At 37.5% G+C, this 20,566-nt stretch overlaps 1 protein-coding gene across 1 annotated transcript in view; it reads right to left on the bottom strand.

The window, feature by feature from the left end:
- LOC132096117 (ephrin type-B receptor 1-B) overlaps positions 1-14,205 on the bottom strand; it is a 222,759-nt gene extending 208,554 nt beyond the window's left edge. The window contains exon 1 of the mRNA XM_059501302.1: positions 13,957-14,205. Within this exon, the coding sequence (XP_059357285.1) occupies positions 13,957-14,026 (70 nt within the window). The 5' untranslated portion in view covers positions 14,027-14,205. The remainder of the gene's footprint in view (positions 1-13,956) is intronic.
- Positions 14,206-20,566: the final 6,361 nt, after the last annotated feature.

Here is a 20,566-nt window from a genome sequence, read left to right on the forward strand (position 1 = left end):
TGTCTCCTGCAGTGACACTTTTATATTCAGTTAAGGCAGGAACAATGGCGCACATGCCTGATTGAAGCATCATGCATATACGCCTCATCACACCGCCTTGTTAGGCCGATCGGGGAGGCAGACGAGACAAAGGGACCAACGTCCCAACGTGGGAAATTATCTCAGAGTTTGAAACGGAGCGGCAGGAACGGCTGCTGGAGATTTGGGCTTCCCGTTCCAGGCTGCGGATGACTGTCGACACTGCATTATTTTGGTGATGATTAAAAAAATCTGGATATTTACTTATTTTAGATTACTGACCTTAAACGTAATTTCTATTTTCACTTCCCAACAAAGCCAAAGATTTTAAGCACTAAAGCAATAAAATTAAGATGAAAATATTGGTTCCCGCCTTGGTTGTGAAAGTATTTTCCTGTGGATGTAAAAAAAATATGTACAGATACAGATATCTAGATATATACATCTCAAATTTCCTAAGTCTGTTTAGCAGACTTTTAAACCTTTTTTAATGAGTTTGTCCAGATAATCCATTTGAACAGATTCTGTTTAATAACTGTGACCACTTTTAGATTCACACTAGCATTTTGGCTCCTGTTTGGCAGAAACAGGACACTAACCTGATTTTATTATAGCTCCCGAACCGCCCGCTCGCCGCATAGAAACTACTGTTGTAAAAGAGAACAGATTTGTGTCTATAGATACGAGTGAGACTGCCAATAGGCATGAAATCCACAACCCCTAGAGATGATACAAGATCAGTGTCATAAAAGCCCAGATGGCTGATAGCTTGTGGCAGACCCGCAGGACTATAGATGGCCATTCCACTATGGCAAATTATAGCAATCACAACGTCTCCCGGGAAAAATGAATAGCTCGGAGCGGGCAAAGCTGAAAAATAGTGTGTCCGTGTGTGGGTATGTTTCTAAACAACTTAAACTGACTGTTTGAAAAATGGAAGGAGTAGTCCACACCAATGCATCAAAAGACGAATGTGTAGAGAACGGTCCCAAAGTGTATTGTGAAAATTAGCAGAATGATCTTGATCTGTGTGACAGATCTCCACGCTTCCCAACTAGACTGTATAAGCTAGGGCTACACGATGTGTCGTTTAAGCATCGATATCGCGATGTACGAATCCACGATAGTCAAATCGCAGGATGTGCGATGTAGGCTGTCGTAGTTGATCCGTTATTCATTAACTGTATGGGCCAGTTGCTCCCCGGCCCTTGACGAATGTGATTCGCAGAGAGCGCGAGAGAGAGCGCACGAGAGAGAGAGAGACAGAGACAGAGTGAGAGAGAGAGAGCGCGAGAGAGAGAGAGAGAGAGCGAGCCCGGCCGCACACTCACCGTCTTCAAACAACACGAGCGCTGTCTTGCTCTCTCTCCCTCGCGCATATTAATCAATTGACACAATGGTGTTGATGTTTAAATAATTTAAAATGAGAATGTAAGTGTGCTCACCCCATTTTTGTTTGTAAGAAAAAAATAGATTAGATTTCATATCGCAATATATATCGCAGAAAAATAAAATATCGCAATGTAATTTTTTCCCAATATCGTGCAGCCCTTGTATAAGCTGTATAAGTAATATCTAAATAATATTTCTTCTCATTTTTAATGCTTTTTTTTCTTCTCTTTTTTTAAATATAAACCGTTTTGAGATAAAATTATTGGAAAACATAATATGATATTTACTGGTAAAGAGTACTAGCTTATCTTGTTTTTTTCTATACAATTATCCTTCCATTGCTGATTTCTACTACATGCCATCAGTGTTATCAAAAAGGCTCATGCAGGCAATAGAATCAAGGTGTTGGATGACCACATGGGCAAAAGCCGCTAATTAATCTGCTATAATGATGAGGCAGCAGCCGCTCTGGCTGGGAGCCATGCTCAGCCCTATAGCACACCACTGCAGTCCAGACACCCCCAATCTGGCAACCTGCTGTAATTAGGGCCAAGTCGCCTATTTCCCATCACCCTGCATGCTAAGAAATCAATACTTAATTACTTCCAAACCTTCCCTTTTCAGAAACACACACACACCACTGGTCTGAATAGAAACCCCAACATATACAGGAAGCTCCTAACACAAAAACACTTAAAAAAAAAAGGGAAGCCGCTCATCTATCTAACGTCTATTTGATTGTTCAGGATATTTTCACCACATTTTCCTTTTCTTCCTCCTTTCATCCTTTCCTGTGCACCCTTTTTTTTCTCCCTAAACTGGAGATTACATTTATGGCAACAGCACAGTGAAATATGGGTTTGTGATGATTCTGCATAGGCAAAGAGGTCATAACTCAGTCTTAATGAGAGAGAGAGAGACCATGAGAGAGAGAAGGAGAGAGCAAGATGAGGCCCAATCAACTGTACTGCACTGCCTCTTCACACATCAGAGATATTACCCTGCCTGCCACAGTAAAAATAACACCTGACAAACTGCTTTTTGATGAAATATTAATGATCTAATAGCATTAGTCACCCCCCCTGCTGACCCAAACCTTGATTTTCTGAGGTGAGCTGATTGCGTACGGCGAGCAGTTTAAAATCAGTGAAGTCGAGGAGGAAACGCCACGATCAGTCACTGGTGCTGCTGATACATGACACAGCTGAGAGGACGGAAGATCTGAGAGGAAACAACTGTGCCAGGTACAGGATGTTGAAATCCTCACGCTAATAATGTGAGCGTAAACTAGGTCATGTTCGGCTGCGATTGGTAAAATGTTTTTAATTATTCTCTCTCTTTAAAGTGGTCACACTAGTCCTCAAACTTAGGGTTTGAATGAATCCTACGCTAATAAACAATGGGGTGCAATAAGAGCTCAAATTATGTAGCTTTTTGAGGAAAAGTACATTTAGACTTTCACACAACAAAACGGACCAAAAAAATCCTATAGACTTAAATTTTAGGAGGGAATCAGGCTACTGTGCATCTAGAAATCAGATATGCATGCATACACATTTTTTTATTATTTTTTTTATTTTTTAATCAGGCCAAAATGACACAAAGTGAGCATTAGGGTTCAAATTCTGGCTGATAGCAATATGTCTATAAGTATTTAAATTAAACAGCAAAAATCATTGCTTAAAATTGTTTAACATTTACATTTATTATATATTTAGAAGACAATTTTACCCAAAGCAACTTACATAAGAGGAGCAAAGCAATTTGTCAAATTGCCAACATTTCCATTTTAAACACTACAAGTCAGTTTAAGCATCACAACATTATAATGTACAGTATGAACAATTGAATAAATTAATAACTTTAAGAGTAACTAAAAATATTACATTTAACTGTCTTTTTTTTTAATTATATTTTTGTGATGTTAAAGATGAACTTTAAGAAAGCACTGGAAGATGGTAATATAACTGCAAAAATAATGAGCCTGTCCAACATTAAACATTCAATATTGACTGAGAAATTAAAAGACTACAAATTAAAAAGTCTAACATCAGCTAATAATGATGACATGGTGCTGATATATTGTGCATCCCTACACTGGCAACCACATGCCAAAGCCCTGGTAACCAACTACAAAACCCTAACATCACGTCACTCACAACATAAACACAAATGACTTTTCTCCAGAAAAATAAAATATTTTTGTTGCGTTTTCACAGATTAATATTAAAACGGTCAGAAAATGATGTTGCACGCTTCATTTAAATTGGCGCTCTCTGCATGAGTGCTATAACTAAATACGTGTTTATAAAAATGAACTGTCCTGAGACCTTGGAAGACTGTCAACAACTCTGCTCCAAATAACTGGTAATATTCCAGCCCAAAATGTTGTTTTTGCTTCACCCTTTCAAAAACAACCCTAAAAAGGACTATATTAACAGCTGAATGGCTGAAATAGTTTCTGAGCGCGCGACTGCGTGAGAACTCCAAAATCAACCCAGAAGCCCCTTCATCTCCCTCCGCCCCAGTGTTCCTGTGCCTCCCGGGCTAATCCAGGGGCTCAAGAGGTGAAATTAAACCATTATGGCAGAGTGCTGGAAGCAGCTTTCATTAAGAGAGTAATAAATGAGCTGCTTTGTTTCTCAGGCTCCTAAAACTCAAACCCGTCTTTCATACGTCCAGATCTTTACAGCCCCTCCGTCTGCAACCCAAACACAGACATGGACTCGGGTTTCACCTCTGTGTGGAGAGGTGGAAAAAGAGTTGGGGGGGGGGGAGAAGCAAATGAAAAGACAACAAAAAAAGACCAACAAACTGAACAACTGCATCTATTTAACAGAGTATACAGCGAGAGAGCGAAAGGGAACAGAACCAATTATTGGCTGCGCTCTGGGCAGGAAGCAGAACTCTCTCCTGCTGTCTGTGCCGCCTCAAGTTTTAATTAAAATGCCTCTTTACTTTCAAAAAAATGACAGTGCAGGGAAAGAATGAAGACAATGAGAAAAAGCAGTCCCAGTCAAAACAGACCCCACGACGACAACAGGCTTTTGTGAGCTGCTGGGGGAAGTTTGGGAGTTTGAAGTAATAGTTTACTTGAAATTTAAATTCTGTTATTATTTACTCACCCTCATGTTGTCCCAAGCCTGCATGCAAGGCTCTATTAGGACATCTGAATTGGCTTATTGAGCCAATGCTTTTCTTCCCACATTCCACAACCATTCTTTTTAACGCTGGTGCCATCAAGCTCTCTACAGCATTTATTCATTTGGTAGATGCTTTCATTTAAAGCAACTTACGAATGCATCGAAGATTTTTATGAAGGAGGCAGTGACATCCAAAGCAAACAACATCCAGCTGACTTGTGATAGTCGTGATGCATCAGTTAGAATAGGGTGAAAAATCATAAAAAAATCAGTAACGTTTTGCACCATATGGCATCATCTCCTAGAAAAGGTGTTTATGAGGTTTAGAGCCGCCACTGCGAAATTTCCAGCTAGTTTATATACACTACAGCGCAACGGTTTTCAACATCGATAATATGAAGAAATGTTTCTTGAGCACCAAATCAGCATATTAGAATGATGATGGAACATGTGACACTGAAGACTGGAGCAAATACTGCTTTGCATTGCAGGAATAAATTATACTTGAAAATATATTTGAAAGAAAAAAAAGCTATTTTACAGTGCAATAATATTTCACAATATATATATATATATATATTTTTTTTTTTTTACTGTATTTAATTTTTCCCATGTAAATGCAGAAGTAAATGCAGCCATAATAAAAATATATATATATATATATATTGCTGACATCAAATTTTAAACAGAAGAAATTGAAAATACGTTACATAAATGCATAAATAAATGCATAAATACTATAAATGCATAAATAAATAAATACATATATTTTTGTCATATTAATATCCACACAATCATGGTATATATTTAAAGTTTGAACAGGCTTAAACTACAAATGAGCAACATTTTAACTGAATAATGACTTTCTGTCTTAATCACACAAAGCGATCATATGACTTCAGAAGACTTATAAACATTAAAGAATGATTTGTATGGACTACTTTAACAATACTTTTGTGTTTTATATATATATATATATATATATATATGAGATATGACAGCCTCCACCCCCAGGGCCAGATTAACACTTTGTAGTACCCTGGGCAACAATATTCAAGGGCCCCATCATCACGACCCCGGGATCCCCATAATATGGTCATATACAGAATATATTACTGTAATATACAGTAAATATACTCAATACTTCAAGTTCTAACTGTCATCAGGTGTATTTTGATTTACAAATATTTAAATGCTCATAGAACTACAAATGCACTATTATGTCCCCTATCAAAGACATTCACTCACATATAATGCTATGAAAACAAAACACATCAGCATCTGTATAATCTGGTAAAATTGACCCACTACATTGAGAGGGAGGGAAATATCCTCCATTTTCACAAAAATGAATAAATAAGCAACCACTTTCAAACCATTGTTTATTTAACAACATTTATTCCCAATATAAATGTATTGAATTGATAGAGCTATAACAGAAGACCACAGACAACACATCAAGAAACATTTTGGTCCTCAGCTCATTTTAAGCAGAAATCACCCTGACAGGGTGACCCTGTCTCCTCAGAATTCAACAAGGCAATCAAGTTATTAGTCCAACACAAACACTTTGAAATCTGCCAGTTTTCCCTCCACAACAATATACAGCATTTTAATAAAGCTGACACCTCAGGGAAAAAAATAAATAAATAAAATGCAGTATCACTATTATCTGCTCATAAACATTTTTATCCTAAGCTCATTTTAACTTGTTTTAAAATAGAACAACAACATATCACAGCACAATTAACCAGTTAAACATTTTAGTGCTACATAAACATTTAGAAATCTGTCAATTTCTCTGAAGAAGACAAGACAGAAATAAATGCTACATAATCTGGCAAAACACACAATTTTAGTCCTAAATAATGAGGAAGTGCATGTTTGAATTTGAAATGCCTTCATTTGGCAAACACATCTTACAATGGCTTTTTTCTGGACTGTGCAAACTGGTGTATAACATCTTCCAAATCAAGGCCACTAACAAGTTCATGTCCAATAGCTAAAATAGAAAGATAAAAATAAATACTTCAAAACCTGGCAAAACACACAATTTTAATCCTAAATAATTAGGGAGTGCATGTTTGCTTTCATTTGGCATCTTGAAGAAAAGTCCTGGCTAGCTGAGTTGTCCTCGTCGTTGACGGAAGCTGACTTAACAGAACTCTCGGCAACATTAACAGGAGTGAAGAAATGACCTATTTTAGGTATATACTTAAAATTTTCTGCGTTTCTGATGTCCTTTTCCTTTTTTAATTTCTGCTTCGCGCTCCCACTTAGCTTCTCCATGTCAGATTTTTATCCGTTGTAGCAACGCCTGACGTAACCCGCTCGGCGTAACATTTGACACACCTCATGCGGACTGACCAATGAGGAGAGGGTCTTAACTTGAGGCCCTCTCTTCATTGGTCATTCCGCATGAGACTGACTCTCAACCGCTCTCAACTCACGTTCAAAGTCATAGGCAGCGCAGCGTCTCTCTGTGCAGCGCAAAAGCCCGTGTTGACAGTTTGTTTAATATAAAGCGGGAGATTACCAGATACAGTATTTTGCTCGTGCCCTTGCTGCCCTGGGCCCTTTAGAGGTCTTGGGCCCCTGGGCAATTGCCCAGTTGCCCTTATGGTTAATCCGGCCCTGTCCACCCCCCATTCAGTTTCATTGTACAGAAAGGAGCTGAGCATTCCTCAAAATGAGTCTTTTGTTTTCTACAGACAAAAGTTTGGCACAATATGAGGGGGAGGGTTTTTCATTTTGAGGGTGAACTCTTCCTTTAATTAGGCCTGAAGCTTGGCCTTAACAACCTTTGGAAACATACACAATAATCAATTTACCCTGCCACAATCTCTCCTCCGGACACACTGGGGAGGATCCCATATCTGCTGACGGGGCACTTACCCAATGCACCATTTGACCATTCTCACATAGAGAGAAAGAGAAAGAGAGAGAAAAAAATTGTGTTCTAGCTTTTTCTGCTGATTGCACTTACATATATTCACTCTGTCCCCAACCAGGTGACTTTTAAATCATCTGATAAAATGGTTTTTGGAGGGTGGGGGTGGTATTGTGTGACGCAGGGCCATAAATCCAAATAGACAGCGCAGCATTTTCAGAGGAGACTGATTTAAGATTCATGCTCTAAACTTGTGGGTCAGTGCGACAAAGAGTTGCACTGCTTTCCCAGCTGTTTATTATCACTATTTAACCCAACTTCCTTATGGTTGACCTGACACAAGTCAGAATCTCCTAAGAACAAAAAACAAATCTATTATTGGATTAGATCAAACGTAGACATTTTTGCTCTTACCTTCAATTAGGTGATCTGAATGTGATTTCTGGGGATGTTCGCCTTTCATCTCTGCTCTAAATTCATAGGAACACATGCCTGTTTGGTTTAACGAGGCCATTTCAGACCTCGTTTGTCAATCTAGTGATGCTGAAAAAGCCACAGAGCGTGAAGTGAGACCGATGGCGGTCTGAGACAGGAAAAGCAGAACCCATAAAAGACAAGAAACCAACAGGGCTTTGAGGTCTGCCGGTCCCTACGTGATGCCACACACCAACACACACCCCATCAACCATCTGGCTGCTGTCTGGAGAGTACGGAGACCTCGGAGGACCAGAGATGGTCTCTCTGAGCTGTGTCACCCAGATGCCCCAAAACTATTTATCAGGGTCCAAAAATGCAGCAGGGAGAGTATGTGAGCATGGATACAGAGATCCGCGATACCAAAAACCTGATTATCAAACCAGATCTTACTTGCAAAAACCAACCTGGAACAACATTTATTGTCAGCTAAACCAGCAACAAGCCATCACCAATCAGCATCGACCCGCACTATCCAACATAATCCAACCTGGACCAATATAAATTCTTAGCTCAACTAGCAATAAACATCATAATCCAGTCAGAACCTACATTAATTCTCTGCTACAAACTAGCACAAAATTAACTAGCACAGAACCATCACTCTCCAGCATGTAACTACCCAAAATCAACACCAACCAGCACTTACAAACGTAATCCAACCTGAACCTACATTAATTCTCAGATAAACCAGAAGTAAACAGCATAAACCAGTTTGAACCTACATAAATTCTCAGGTAAACCAGCAGTAAACAGCATGAACTAGCCTGAACCTCCATGAAATCTCAGCTGAAAACTTTTAGCACAAACACAGACTTAATTAACCAGCACAGAGCCATCAACTTCTGACATGCAACTTCCTATATCAACACCAAACCAACAATAGCGTAACAATAGAGTAATCCAACATGAATTGTTGAGTTAAAACTCCCTAGAACTGCACTGACCAGCATAATCCAACCTATAACAAAATGATTCCACAAGTTAAACCTGCATAAATAAGTATAGACCAGCACTAACCAGTATAGGCCTAATCAAATCTGGAGCAGCATAAATTCTGCTGTCAGCATTAGAAGAGCCGCTCAATTTGAAAGTCATATGACAGTCAACATACACACGTCATGAAAAGCAAACAGCTGTATTACATTTAAAATTCATAAGGTCAGCACATCCATAAAGCCATGACAGTCCATTGACCCTCACATAAATATTTAATAGAGATCTAAGTCTGTGTCTTCTGCCTTTACCAGAAGAACTCAGACAAGAGGAAGTCTTTTTATTATTAAAAAAATATTTTAAAAATCGTATCTGTTTCCATCACCTTTCTGAGGAAGCGTTCATTTACTGAGAGATCTCATTTGCAGGTGCATTAGTGCTTTTTGTTCGCTGCTCTTTGAGCCTCAGACGCCACTGACAGTGATATGGAAGATAAAGCAAACATGAAAAGTCCTTTAACCCCTCATGAGCAAAGATGATTCAGTCTGTTAATGATGAAGAGGTTTATAATCAACCGTACAAGAACAACAACTCTCCTCCCGTGTGTCTGTGGGTGTTTGTCTGCAGTATTGATGCACAGATATCTGAAATACTTGATTCTGATTAGACAGTGGCAGCAATCTTGGGTCAAATGCTAAATTAAAATGTGTCAATCAAATTATTGTGAATCAATATTTCACACAAATTAATGTGTTACTTAAAGTAGCAGAGTAATAATTGGGATATTATTACAATCATCTGGACATCATTGTTAAATAAAAGAAAAAGAACCCAACATGGTTCAGCCAGAGAGAGATAAGATGAATTTGCATGCCATGGACAAGTAGGAAAAAAAGAGAAAGGGAAATAGGAAAAGTGTGGTCAGCATCTGTAGCTCATTATTCACATCAGCTGCAGTAATTTCCAACACACAGTCCTGTCCACCCTTAAATAAATTATGGGCACGTTGTGTGCATTTAGTCGACTGCGTGATAGAGATTGATTGGAGAGAAAGCATGAATAAATCTTCACACAGACAAAGAAACACAGATGGATGTCTGCATGAGTTATAAATAGGGATGTCAATAGATTTAAATATTTAATTTAACTCAAGTTTATTTGTATAGCGCTTTTTACAATACAAATCACTGCAAAGCAACTTTACAGAAAATTAAGTTTTTACAATACTTAGTAGTAGCTTATCAGTGGTGACTGTCAGTTTATGTGCATATGGCAGAAATGTACCAGAAAATCAATTAATTGAATTGCATCAAGCAACTTATTTGTGATTATTATAGTAATAATTACAAATAATATTTGCAATAATATTCATTACAAAATAAATATAATATTAAATACTATAAATATATTTATTAAAATAATGCAAACTAGAGCTGCACGATATATCGTTTCAGTATTGATATAGATGTGACTATCGTGGATACATTGCAGGATGTGCAATGTTTAGTATACTGAACGCTATATTTACTGTATACTGATTATTTTCTATTCTCACACACAGAAACCGCGTTACCAGACACAACATCTATCGTGTCATGTTGCGCCGCTAAACTGGGCACCGCGTCCAGGGTAGACAGCATCACTGATTATAATGGGTTCATAGTATTTTGTTGCATCGCACCGCACCGCACCACTCGCATCCAGTGTAGACACAGTGAGAGCCTCGCAGATGCACGTGAACTCTGAATTATGTTCACTTCCGCGTCTATAAATGACACATATGCACGAAATTGTCAAAATGCATGTCTCTGCAAGAATCCTTCTAAACACAGTTGCTTATGGCTTAGGTGAAGGTAAACAACTGAGAAAGAAAATGGATGTGTGATTTTTTTTTTTAGCTTTAATACATATTTATTAGATTTAATTTGTACAGTGAAGACTTTGCAGTGTTATTTTACATTTGATTATTCAATTTCTGTACATGAATACTGTTAGACTTACCTGAAAAATGTAAAGCATTGTTCATTTCATTTTTTATCTTGGTTCTACTTTATTTATCTATGCTATAATTTGTTTATTTTCTATGCTGATTTAATCACCTACAAAATTACCCCAATCACTGAAAAGTTTTTTTGTTTGTTTGTTTTTTCTAAAGAGCTAATTAAGTCATCTGGTGATTTTTGTACATATATTTTGTTTTTCATATTGCAAAATATCGCAGTTTGAGTTTTTTCAAATATTGTGCAATACAATACAAACCTAATACAAACCAGTAATAGCATATATATATATATATATATATATATATATACATATATATATATATATATATATATATATATATATATACATACATACATATATATATATACATACATATATATATATATATGAAGGTTGATGAGTTCTACTGGATAACAGTCATTTAGCAGCTTGGATGAGGCAGGTGATTTGAGGTCAACTCAGTACACTGATGGCAGTGCCATCTCCCTGCAGCGAGTGTGGATAAACTCCACTGGGTTTCTTTGTCTCTTACAGAACAACAGTGTCAGGCGGGATGTTGGCTCGGTCTGCGGTGAAGTCATTTGATAAAAAGAACTCCGACCGCGGCATTAACAGAGGACAGAACGAGGGACTTCAGATAAGGCTTGTTTATTTGGGCCAGCTATGTGGGAACAAGGATGCACTTGTGATGCACTTAGTGACATGACCACACTCTCAGACCTCTTTAAACAGCGAGGGTTTGACCGAGGGTTTGGATGGCCGAGTATGTGTAGGTTAGGAGTCTAGAGTACTTTCTATAACCTATTTGATGTTTCCACTGAGAGAAAAATGTCAAAATGACAGGCCAATCGAACCTGCACTTAAAATCCTGACTGAGCACTTAAATCCTCACAGACACAAACGAAAAGCAAAACAGATCTAAGACAGCTCACCTGAGTGAAGATTATCGTGACAGTCTTCATAATAATAACATCACCTCACCTAGACAGATTTACGCATTAGTGTTTCACGAGTGCAATGACATATGTGTGCATTCATAATTTATCAGATTTATGATTATTAGGCACGGTTGATGAACTGTGCTCACTGATGCATGGAAACGCGTCAAAGCGGAGTCACTCCACTTTCCACTCTCCACTATCCCAGATGGGCCCCCAGACCCTCATCTTGCTCACACGCACACACACACAGTTTTGCTTTTCGTCTCCCTCCCCCATCTCTTTCATCCGCTCTCTCTTGCCTTCTCCGAGGCGCACATGGCTTTGACACATTGTTTGTGGTCACCGGGCTGGTTTGGCAATTAGTAGCCATAATCTGATATTGCTGATATAGGCTCAATGACAGGCTAATATATACAAATCTACCACAGCAAACACACTTTAAACCACAAAGGCCAATTGCCTTTCAATTAGCCAATAAAGAAGGGATCACTAACCCTGTTCCCTCCATCTGCTGCCTTCAGACACACTTCAGCTTGAAAATTTCTACGCTTTTGTCTGTTCTGTAGGGCTGGAATCTAAATCGGACACATTAGAGCTTGCGCAGACATCATTTAGCACTGACTGTCTGAGTTACATCATAGAACGTTTTAGTTTTTACGATGCAAAAAAAGCATGCACGCTTAAGCAACGTGAGTTAGAGAGCAGCAGAGGGTTGCAAATAAAACTATGTGTGAACTATACACAGACTTACGCGATACCTGTATGAGTGTTTTCAGACAGAAAGACAAGCAAACAGGTTGCGTGATGGATGGAATTGGACAAGCAGTGGAGATGGAAACAAATAGACAATCCCTTCATGTTGGCTGTGTGTTCATTACTGATCTGTAGACCAATTTCTCCACACACACACACACACACAGCATGCCGAACTGAATGTCTTATTTCTGGCGCGCCTGCAACAACCAGTCAACCACCATCTGTCAAATGCCAGACAAGGAGGGAAATATTTTTTTCCCCCTCTCTCATTCTCGCTGTGTTTCTGCTTGATTTTTCTGAATAAATCATGCACTTAACGTGACCTGAATACAACATGACATCGGTGGTCTTCATCAGTGGTTTTGTTCACACACAAATGTTCCTGAACAGGACACAGTGATTACTAGTCCAATTTGGGTTTGTCAGTTAAAGAGATAGTTCACCTAAAATGAAATTCTGTCATTATTTATTCATCCTTGTGTCATTCCAAACCTGTCTGATGTTATTTCTTCATTGGAACACAAAAGTCTACATTAGGCAGAATTACAGTCACCATTCACTTTCAATATATGGAAGACAGATGCAATGAAAGTGAATGGTGACTGAGGTTGCTGGTCTCAAACATTCTTCCTAACATCTCCTTTTGTGCAAGTCATACAGATTTTTGATAACGCAAAAAAAAAAAAAAAAAACATTTTGGGATCCACCATCCTGAATATGAATAATAAATTCCTGTTTCTAGCTTTTTTAAAGTATCTAAAGAGTAAACTGTATTATAAAAAGTCAGTGCATAGGTAATTTTCACTGCCCAAAATCACACTAAACCAAAAGATCCAAACAGTCAGTTTCTATATTGCAAAAATTAATAAATTAATAACCCTTTTCCCTAAGAAAACGCTTCAAAATTAAATTTTAAGCCTTTTAGATCATTCTGCATGGAACGTATTCGTTTTAAGATTACCGAGTATCCTTAATGATGTTCCTATGTAGCTGGTAGACCATTCTGAACCAGTTTAAGGTGGGCAAGCTGGTTTCTCTGGTCCTAACTGAAAATTAGCCAGTCCAAGGTGGTCAGTAGCTGTTCTAATCTAGAAGACCATCTTGGACCAGCAACATACAATAATGTTGATCATAAAATGCCCGCGACTACGTTCTTAACCACATGTTAAAATCCAGCAAGGTTTTTAAGTATTCCAACCATTCATTCCATAACATTCAGCACCCGACCATCTCGCGTCTGTCAAACCACCACAGAAACTCCTTCCCAACTCCGCTGGATACCAAAAAGATCTCTTTCCATACTCGCGAATAAATCCCAGCGCGACTCTCCGCTGCGAGGCATTCACCTGTCAAACCTGAAACACGGAGCGCGTCAAAGAGAGACAAACATCCATATATTTACCTTCCATCGCGAAAACGGCCGTTACAGCACACAAAACCGTTATTAATCCCACAGTCATGGTTAAAGGCATTAGCCGCGGTGTCCCCTTGAATTTGGAAAACCGGACGGTGTGGCGTGTGCTTAAAATCCGTCACTTGTCACGCAGGGTGATATTCCAACAAACGAGCGGCGTGGAGTCACATCGCAGGCAGTAGTAAAAGAGTGAGTGGATGCTGCCACGGTCTCGGAGCGCAGAGATGAGAGCCTGGGGGAGACGGACCCCCCCGAAACCCCCTTTAAAACCTATGAACCAATCAGAGCCTGCACAGCGAAAACCGCCAGCCAATAACAGACAGTCTCTCCTTACAGCATGCATTGTTATTCAAAACAAAACTTTTCAGTGTTTCTCTATGAGGTGAAATATGCGTTCGGTTGGAAGTGAAATAGCGACCTCACATGGCCAAAACGGAACTTCACCAATGGAAATCGCTTCAGCTTTTTTTTTCTTTTTTCTTTTTTTTTTAAATTATATTTCCTTTTTTAAAATGACAAGCAATATTTTGACCATTTTAAAGTTAAACTTAGGAGGTGACATTAAGATGAATCTTTTTAAAATGTATTTATTTGACTCAAAAGTGGTATATAAAACAAAACAATAATAGTTTGTAATAAATCGTAGTTTCATATACATATTTGTTTCATAAAACATTTACATTTATACATTTAGCAGACACTTATCCATAGCGACTTACTAATGAGGACAACAGAAGCACTCAAAACCAACAAAAAGGGAATAGCTTATGTATGTGCTGTGAGTGTGACAAGTCTTGGTTAGCCTACTGCAGTAGCAAGGTTTTTTTTTTTCTTATAATAAATACAAAAACAAGTAGATAGAATAGAAAAAGAAGTTAGTGTTATAAAGTCTCTTTTTTTCTTCTTTTTTTACAAAGAAAGAAAAGTCAAAAGAATTGAGAATGTTAGTGTTAGATGCTCTTTTTAATAAAAAATACATTTCATACATTGTATAGAAAAAGAAGCTCTTTAAAAAAAAGTATTGTAATTAAAGAGTACAAGTGCTAAAGAATCAAGTGTGTTTTTTATAAATAAATAAAAAGGAAAATTAGTGGAACAGAAATAGAATAGAGAGTGCTAGTATTAGAGCGTCAAGATGGAGGATATGTGTTTTTATTTAAAATAATATTAATAAAAAAATTAAAACACATTTTAGTATGGGTGACAGTGTTATAAATTAAAATAATAATTTATAACTTTTTAACTTTTTAAATGTAACAGGATGTTGCTGCTTTTGTAATGGACTTTAGAAATAACTCAATAAAAAAATTCACTATTAATGGCTTGATAAAGAGAATAAATAAAGAATGTGTCCCTGGAACATAATTCCGGTCTAAACAGGTGAAAAGCATTTGTCTAAAGACAGATTCGCCCTGGTTTGTGTCTTTTCTCTGAAGATGACTGATAGTTTTAGAATAAGCGTTTGACATGAAACTTAATAAAAATGACACGGTCTGAGTCTCTCTTGCAACAGGTCTGTCAGGAGGGATACATCAAATAGTTCCTTGTCTCTCTAATCATCTGGGCACATTGTAGTATAAGTGATTTTGAAAGCAACAGGAGAAGTAGATCTGACATAAATGCAACATCTTTCATCATCCTGCAAGACTTAAGCCTAAAGGTAAGACAGCAATTACAACTAAAGCAATCTGCGAAGTGGAAGTGGTGTACATGAAGCCGAACAATTAGAAGAGAGACAGAGAGCGAGTCAGAGAGACCATACGGTTAAGCAGGGGTACTACTGTAGTGAACATGTCATTTTTGTGTTTTCTTTAAGCCTAAATATGATTAAATTAAAGTTTAAAGCAAAGTTTAAACCTTAAATAAATAAATTAAGAACAATGTTGTAAAATAATATACATCATACATCATCATAATGTGGACCCTATTTGGTTTTTCTTCTAGTTTGGTTTTAATATGATGGCCACGTCTTTTTGGTCAAAAAGGTTATTAAATACAGAATAAATGAAGAGTATTTTTTCATTTTTATTAAGAAAAAAAATAGACTATGAAATTTCATGGGGAGGGGGTTCAAATATCTTTGTGATAATTTAAATAAATGCTCTCTGTCAAAAAAATAAAAAATAACTAAATAAACAAGTAAATAAAAAGTCCTTTCCCATACCAGCTTACAATAATCGGATAAGAAAAAACGTTCTATTATTATTTTTTAAATCATAAATTTATTCTTAATTTATTTTTAACTTTGGTTTGGTTTCTTCTACTCTAGATCCAGACAAAAAAGCAAAAAATCTAAGCAAAAGCAAAACTTCAACCAAGCTAACACACTCGTCTAACCAGTTACCAACTATCCTTTTCCTGGGTTCATTCTGAAAGCAAGTGTATGGTTTCTATATGAACCATGTCCGCTCCATTAACACTTTGAAATGTATCAGCGTTAATTGGAGCTCTCTTCATTAGCACACGGAGCTTAATAAGCAGAGGATGTAAATGAGTTTGAGCTGGCTGTGCGCAGTGGGCCACTGCTGGGGAACCGCTGTTCTCGAGCACTGACTTTACAAGACTACAGGCGAGACAAGAACAAAACCGACCTGTCAGTTGCACACACACACGCATGCATGCACCTTGAGGTTTGTGTGATGCACGCAGCCAAACGGTGTTCATGTGCCCTTCCCAGTGCCAGCAGAGTTGTTTTGAGAATTGCGTGTGCATGCTGAAGCCGTCATTATCTTCATAAGGGCAGGAGGAAGACATTTGCATCCAAATTGGACTCTAATTGCCCTGCAAAGTCAGGGACATTTTATAATTATATTTTTACAAACAGTGCACGTCACAGTGTCTACTCTCCCTCACTCTGTTCCCTTGGATTTAGACATTCTTACTTATTGTGGCATACTGCTCAAACTATTTTAAAAGGGCACAGGTGTATAGTATTCAGACACTTAAACAGAATGGGATACCATGCAAACTGGCTGCATATACGGAGGTCATATAATAACAGGATAGTAGTGTTTGAGACATTTATCATTACATATTGCACACGAGGGTCATTTTCTCTAAGTTGGATGAGAAATAATTGACAGTTCAGAAATTAGCTCACCTCAGGGCAGATATATGATGTTGTTATTGTATAAATATTCATGAGTAAATGCACATAAATTCACAAATGCAAAACTGATGCATAAATGAAATCAGATCCACAAATAAACATAATAAACATAAATCTTTGTCTCTGTGAGATATGATTCCATGTGAGAATCTACAGCTATTCACTTGGGCAAAGTTCAGTTAAAAACTTAATAAATTTTAAAGGGAAACAATTAATAAATAAATAAAATAAACATTTTACAGTTTAAAAAAATTACTACTTTTATTCAGCATAGACACATTCAAATGATTAAAAGTCACATTTTATATTGAAATAAACGCCACTCTTTTGAATTTTTTATTAATAATTAAAAAAAAAAAAATCTTATCACAGCTTCCTCAAAAATATTAAGCAGCACAACGGTTTTCAAAATAATAAAATAATAAATGTTATTTGGGCAGCAAACCAGCATATTAGAATGATTTCTGATGGATCTTGTGACACTGAAGACTGAAGTAATGAATATAAAATACAAAACATTTCATTTGAAATTAGAATAATATTTCATATTATTATGAAATATTATTATATATTATTTCATAATATTCCATAATTATTCATTCATCATTTAATTTCTGTTTTTACTGCACTCGAATTTACTCATATTTCAAATAAAGGTGGTGTAGGTGGACTCCACCCACTGTCGACCTGAGCCAATCAGATTTTAGGACAACATTTTGCAAATTAAGTAAATAGCTAGATAATATTCTGATGATATCACCTCTCACGCGGTATTAAATTCCATTTAAACAGTATTTCAGTATAAATAATAATATATTATTATTGTTTGCATGTCTTTTTGCTGAATTGGTTCTTTCTGCATATCTAATCTGCCATCTGTGTGTTTCCTCTCCTCTGTGTTCAATGTTCCTTTTCTTAAAGGTGTGCTGAAACAGACGGTACAGACAAAGAGACATCCTTCAGGGACAGACATCAGACGGGGGCTTTACAGACCGGTCCTTCAGTTATCAATAAAGAGGCCGTCCCACCTGCCTTGCTCTTTTCCAGTTCATCTCTTCATCTGCATCCCATCAGCCTGATTTGGCATTGGCCATCCTGCACCTGACAACACTCTCTCTCTATCTCCTCCTCCACACACTGGCTCCTATCTCTCTGTGGCTCCTTCTCCAATCCTGGAGAGGAAATTCAATCATTCTTCAATAATCCCGTCCAGGCCCACGGCCAGACCAGTCTCTGCCGATATGACGGTCACCCAACAGTATTGCATTAGAAACATGGAGCATGTTGTTTCCTCCACTACAATAAAAGCAGTACATGGCGAGAGGCCGCTGTATACTGACAGACTATTGATTACGCCTGGCAAATTACAGCTACAGCCAGGATGAACTGAAACACCAGCACTGGCCCAGAAACACACTTCAAGGCTGAAACCACAGCTGTGTGTTTCAAATATACACAAGAGGGATCAGCACGGGATGTGCTGGGAACATACAGTCTGCTGAAAACATTTACACTAGGACTAGGATAGGATAGAAATACCTAAAATACAACTAATGCATTAAGAAAAGGATCATATAAATCCACCGTGTGATATCGGAGGTTAAGACATTTCAGTAACTTAATAGATAGTCGACCCAAAAAAAGAACATTCTGACATCCTTTAGTACTCACCTTGAAGTTATTCCAAACCTCTAAGAACTTCTTTTATTGGTTAAAAGGCAGGTAAACAAATAGTTACTCATAGCCATTGACTTCCATATACTATATTGGGAAGTAATATATAACTGTCTATTTTACCTACATTCTTAAAAATATCTTAATTGGTATTAAAAATAAATAAATAAATAAATAAGAAAGATGAATACAGGTTTCAAACATGATTTGTTTTTGTTGTTGTTGTTTTTTTTGGGGGGGGGGGGCTATCTCATTAATAAAAGCTTTTTTATTATACATGGAGCAGGTCACTTAAACTAAAAGTAAAATAAAATAAAAATACATTAATTTAAAATGAAATTTAAAAAAGAAAATATTTATAAATATTAAATAATATAATTGTAACTAAATAATATTAAAATACAATACTACTGTAGTTGCAGACATTATTTCACAATAAGCAAAATATGCTACATTGCTTTCATATTAGAATGAACAGATTTATAATAGTTTTCGATTATTGAAATATGAAATATAGTAGTAGAAGTAGTTAATAATAATAATTCCACTTTAAAAAGTGAAAATTAAAGATAAAGAAAAACAATAACACAAACAATAACACACACACATATACACTCACCTAAAGGTTTATTAGGAACACACTAATACTGTGTTTGACCCCCTTTCGCCTTCAGAACTGCCTTGATTCTACGTGGCATTGATTCAACAAGGTGCTGAAAGCATTCTTTAGAAATGTTGGCCCATACTGATAGGATAGGAGATTTGTGGGATGCACATCCAGGGCACGAAGCTCCCGTTCCACCACATCCCAAAGATGCTCTATTGGGTTGAGATCTGGTGACTGTGGGGGCCATTTTAGTACAGTGAACATTTGAAATGATTCGAGCTTTGTGACATGGTGCATTATCCTGCTGGAAGTAGCCATCAGAGGATGGGTACATGGTGGTCACAAAGGGATGGACATGGTCAGAAACAATGCTCAGGCAGGCCATGGCATTTAAAGATGCCCAATTGACACTAAGGGGCCAAAGTGTGCCAAGGAAACATCCCCCACACCATTATACCACCACCACCAGCCTGCACAGTGGCAACAAGGCATAATGGATCCATGTTCTCATTCTGTTTATGCCAAATTCTGACTCTACCATCTGAATGTCTCAATAGAAATCGAGACTCATCAGACCAGGCAACATTTTCCCAGTCTTCAACTGTCCAATTTTAGTGAGCTCGTGCAAATTGTAGCCTCTTTTTCCTATTTGTAGTGGAGATGAGTGGTACCTGGTGGGGTCTTCTGCTGTTGTAGCCCATCCGCCTCAAGGTTGTGCGTGTTGTGGCTTCACGAATGCTTTGCTGCATACCTCGGTTGTAACGAGTGGTTATTTCAGTCAAAGTTGCATCAGTCGGCCCATTCTCCTCTGACCTCTAGCATCAACAAGGCATTTTCACCCACAGGACTGCCGCATACTGGATGTTTTTCCCTTTTCACACCACTCTTTGTAAACCCTATGGTTGTGCGTGAAAATCCCAGTAACTGAGCTGATTGTGAAATACTCAGACCGGCCCGTCTGGCACCAACAACCATGCCACGCTCAAAATTGCTTAAATCACCTTTCTTTCCTATTCTGACATTCAGTTTGGAGTTCAGGAGATTGTTTTGACCAGGACCTAAATGCATTGAAGCAACTGCCATGTGATTGGTTGATTAGATAATTGCATTAATGAGAAATTGAACAGGTGTTCCTAATAATCCTTTAGGTGAGTGTATATATATATATATATATATATATATATATATATATATATATATATATATAT

This window comes from Carassius carassius, chromosome 20, assembly GCF_963082965.1.
Source record: "Carassius carassius chromosome 20, fCarCar2.1, whole genome shotgun sequence".
Classification (NCBI taxonomy): domain Eukaryota; kingdom Metazoa; phylum Chordata; class Actinopteri; order Cypriniformes; family Cyprinidae; genus Carassius; species Carassius carassius.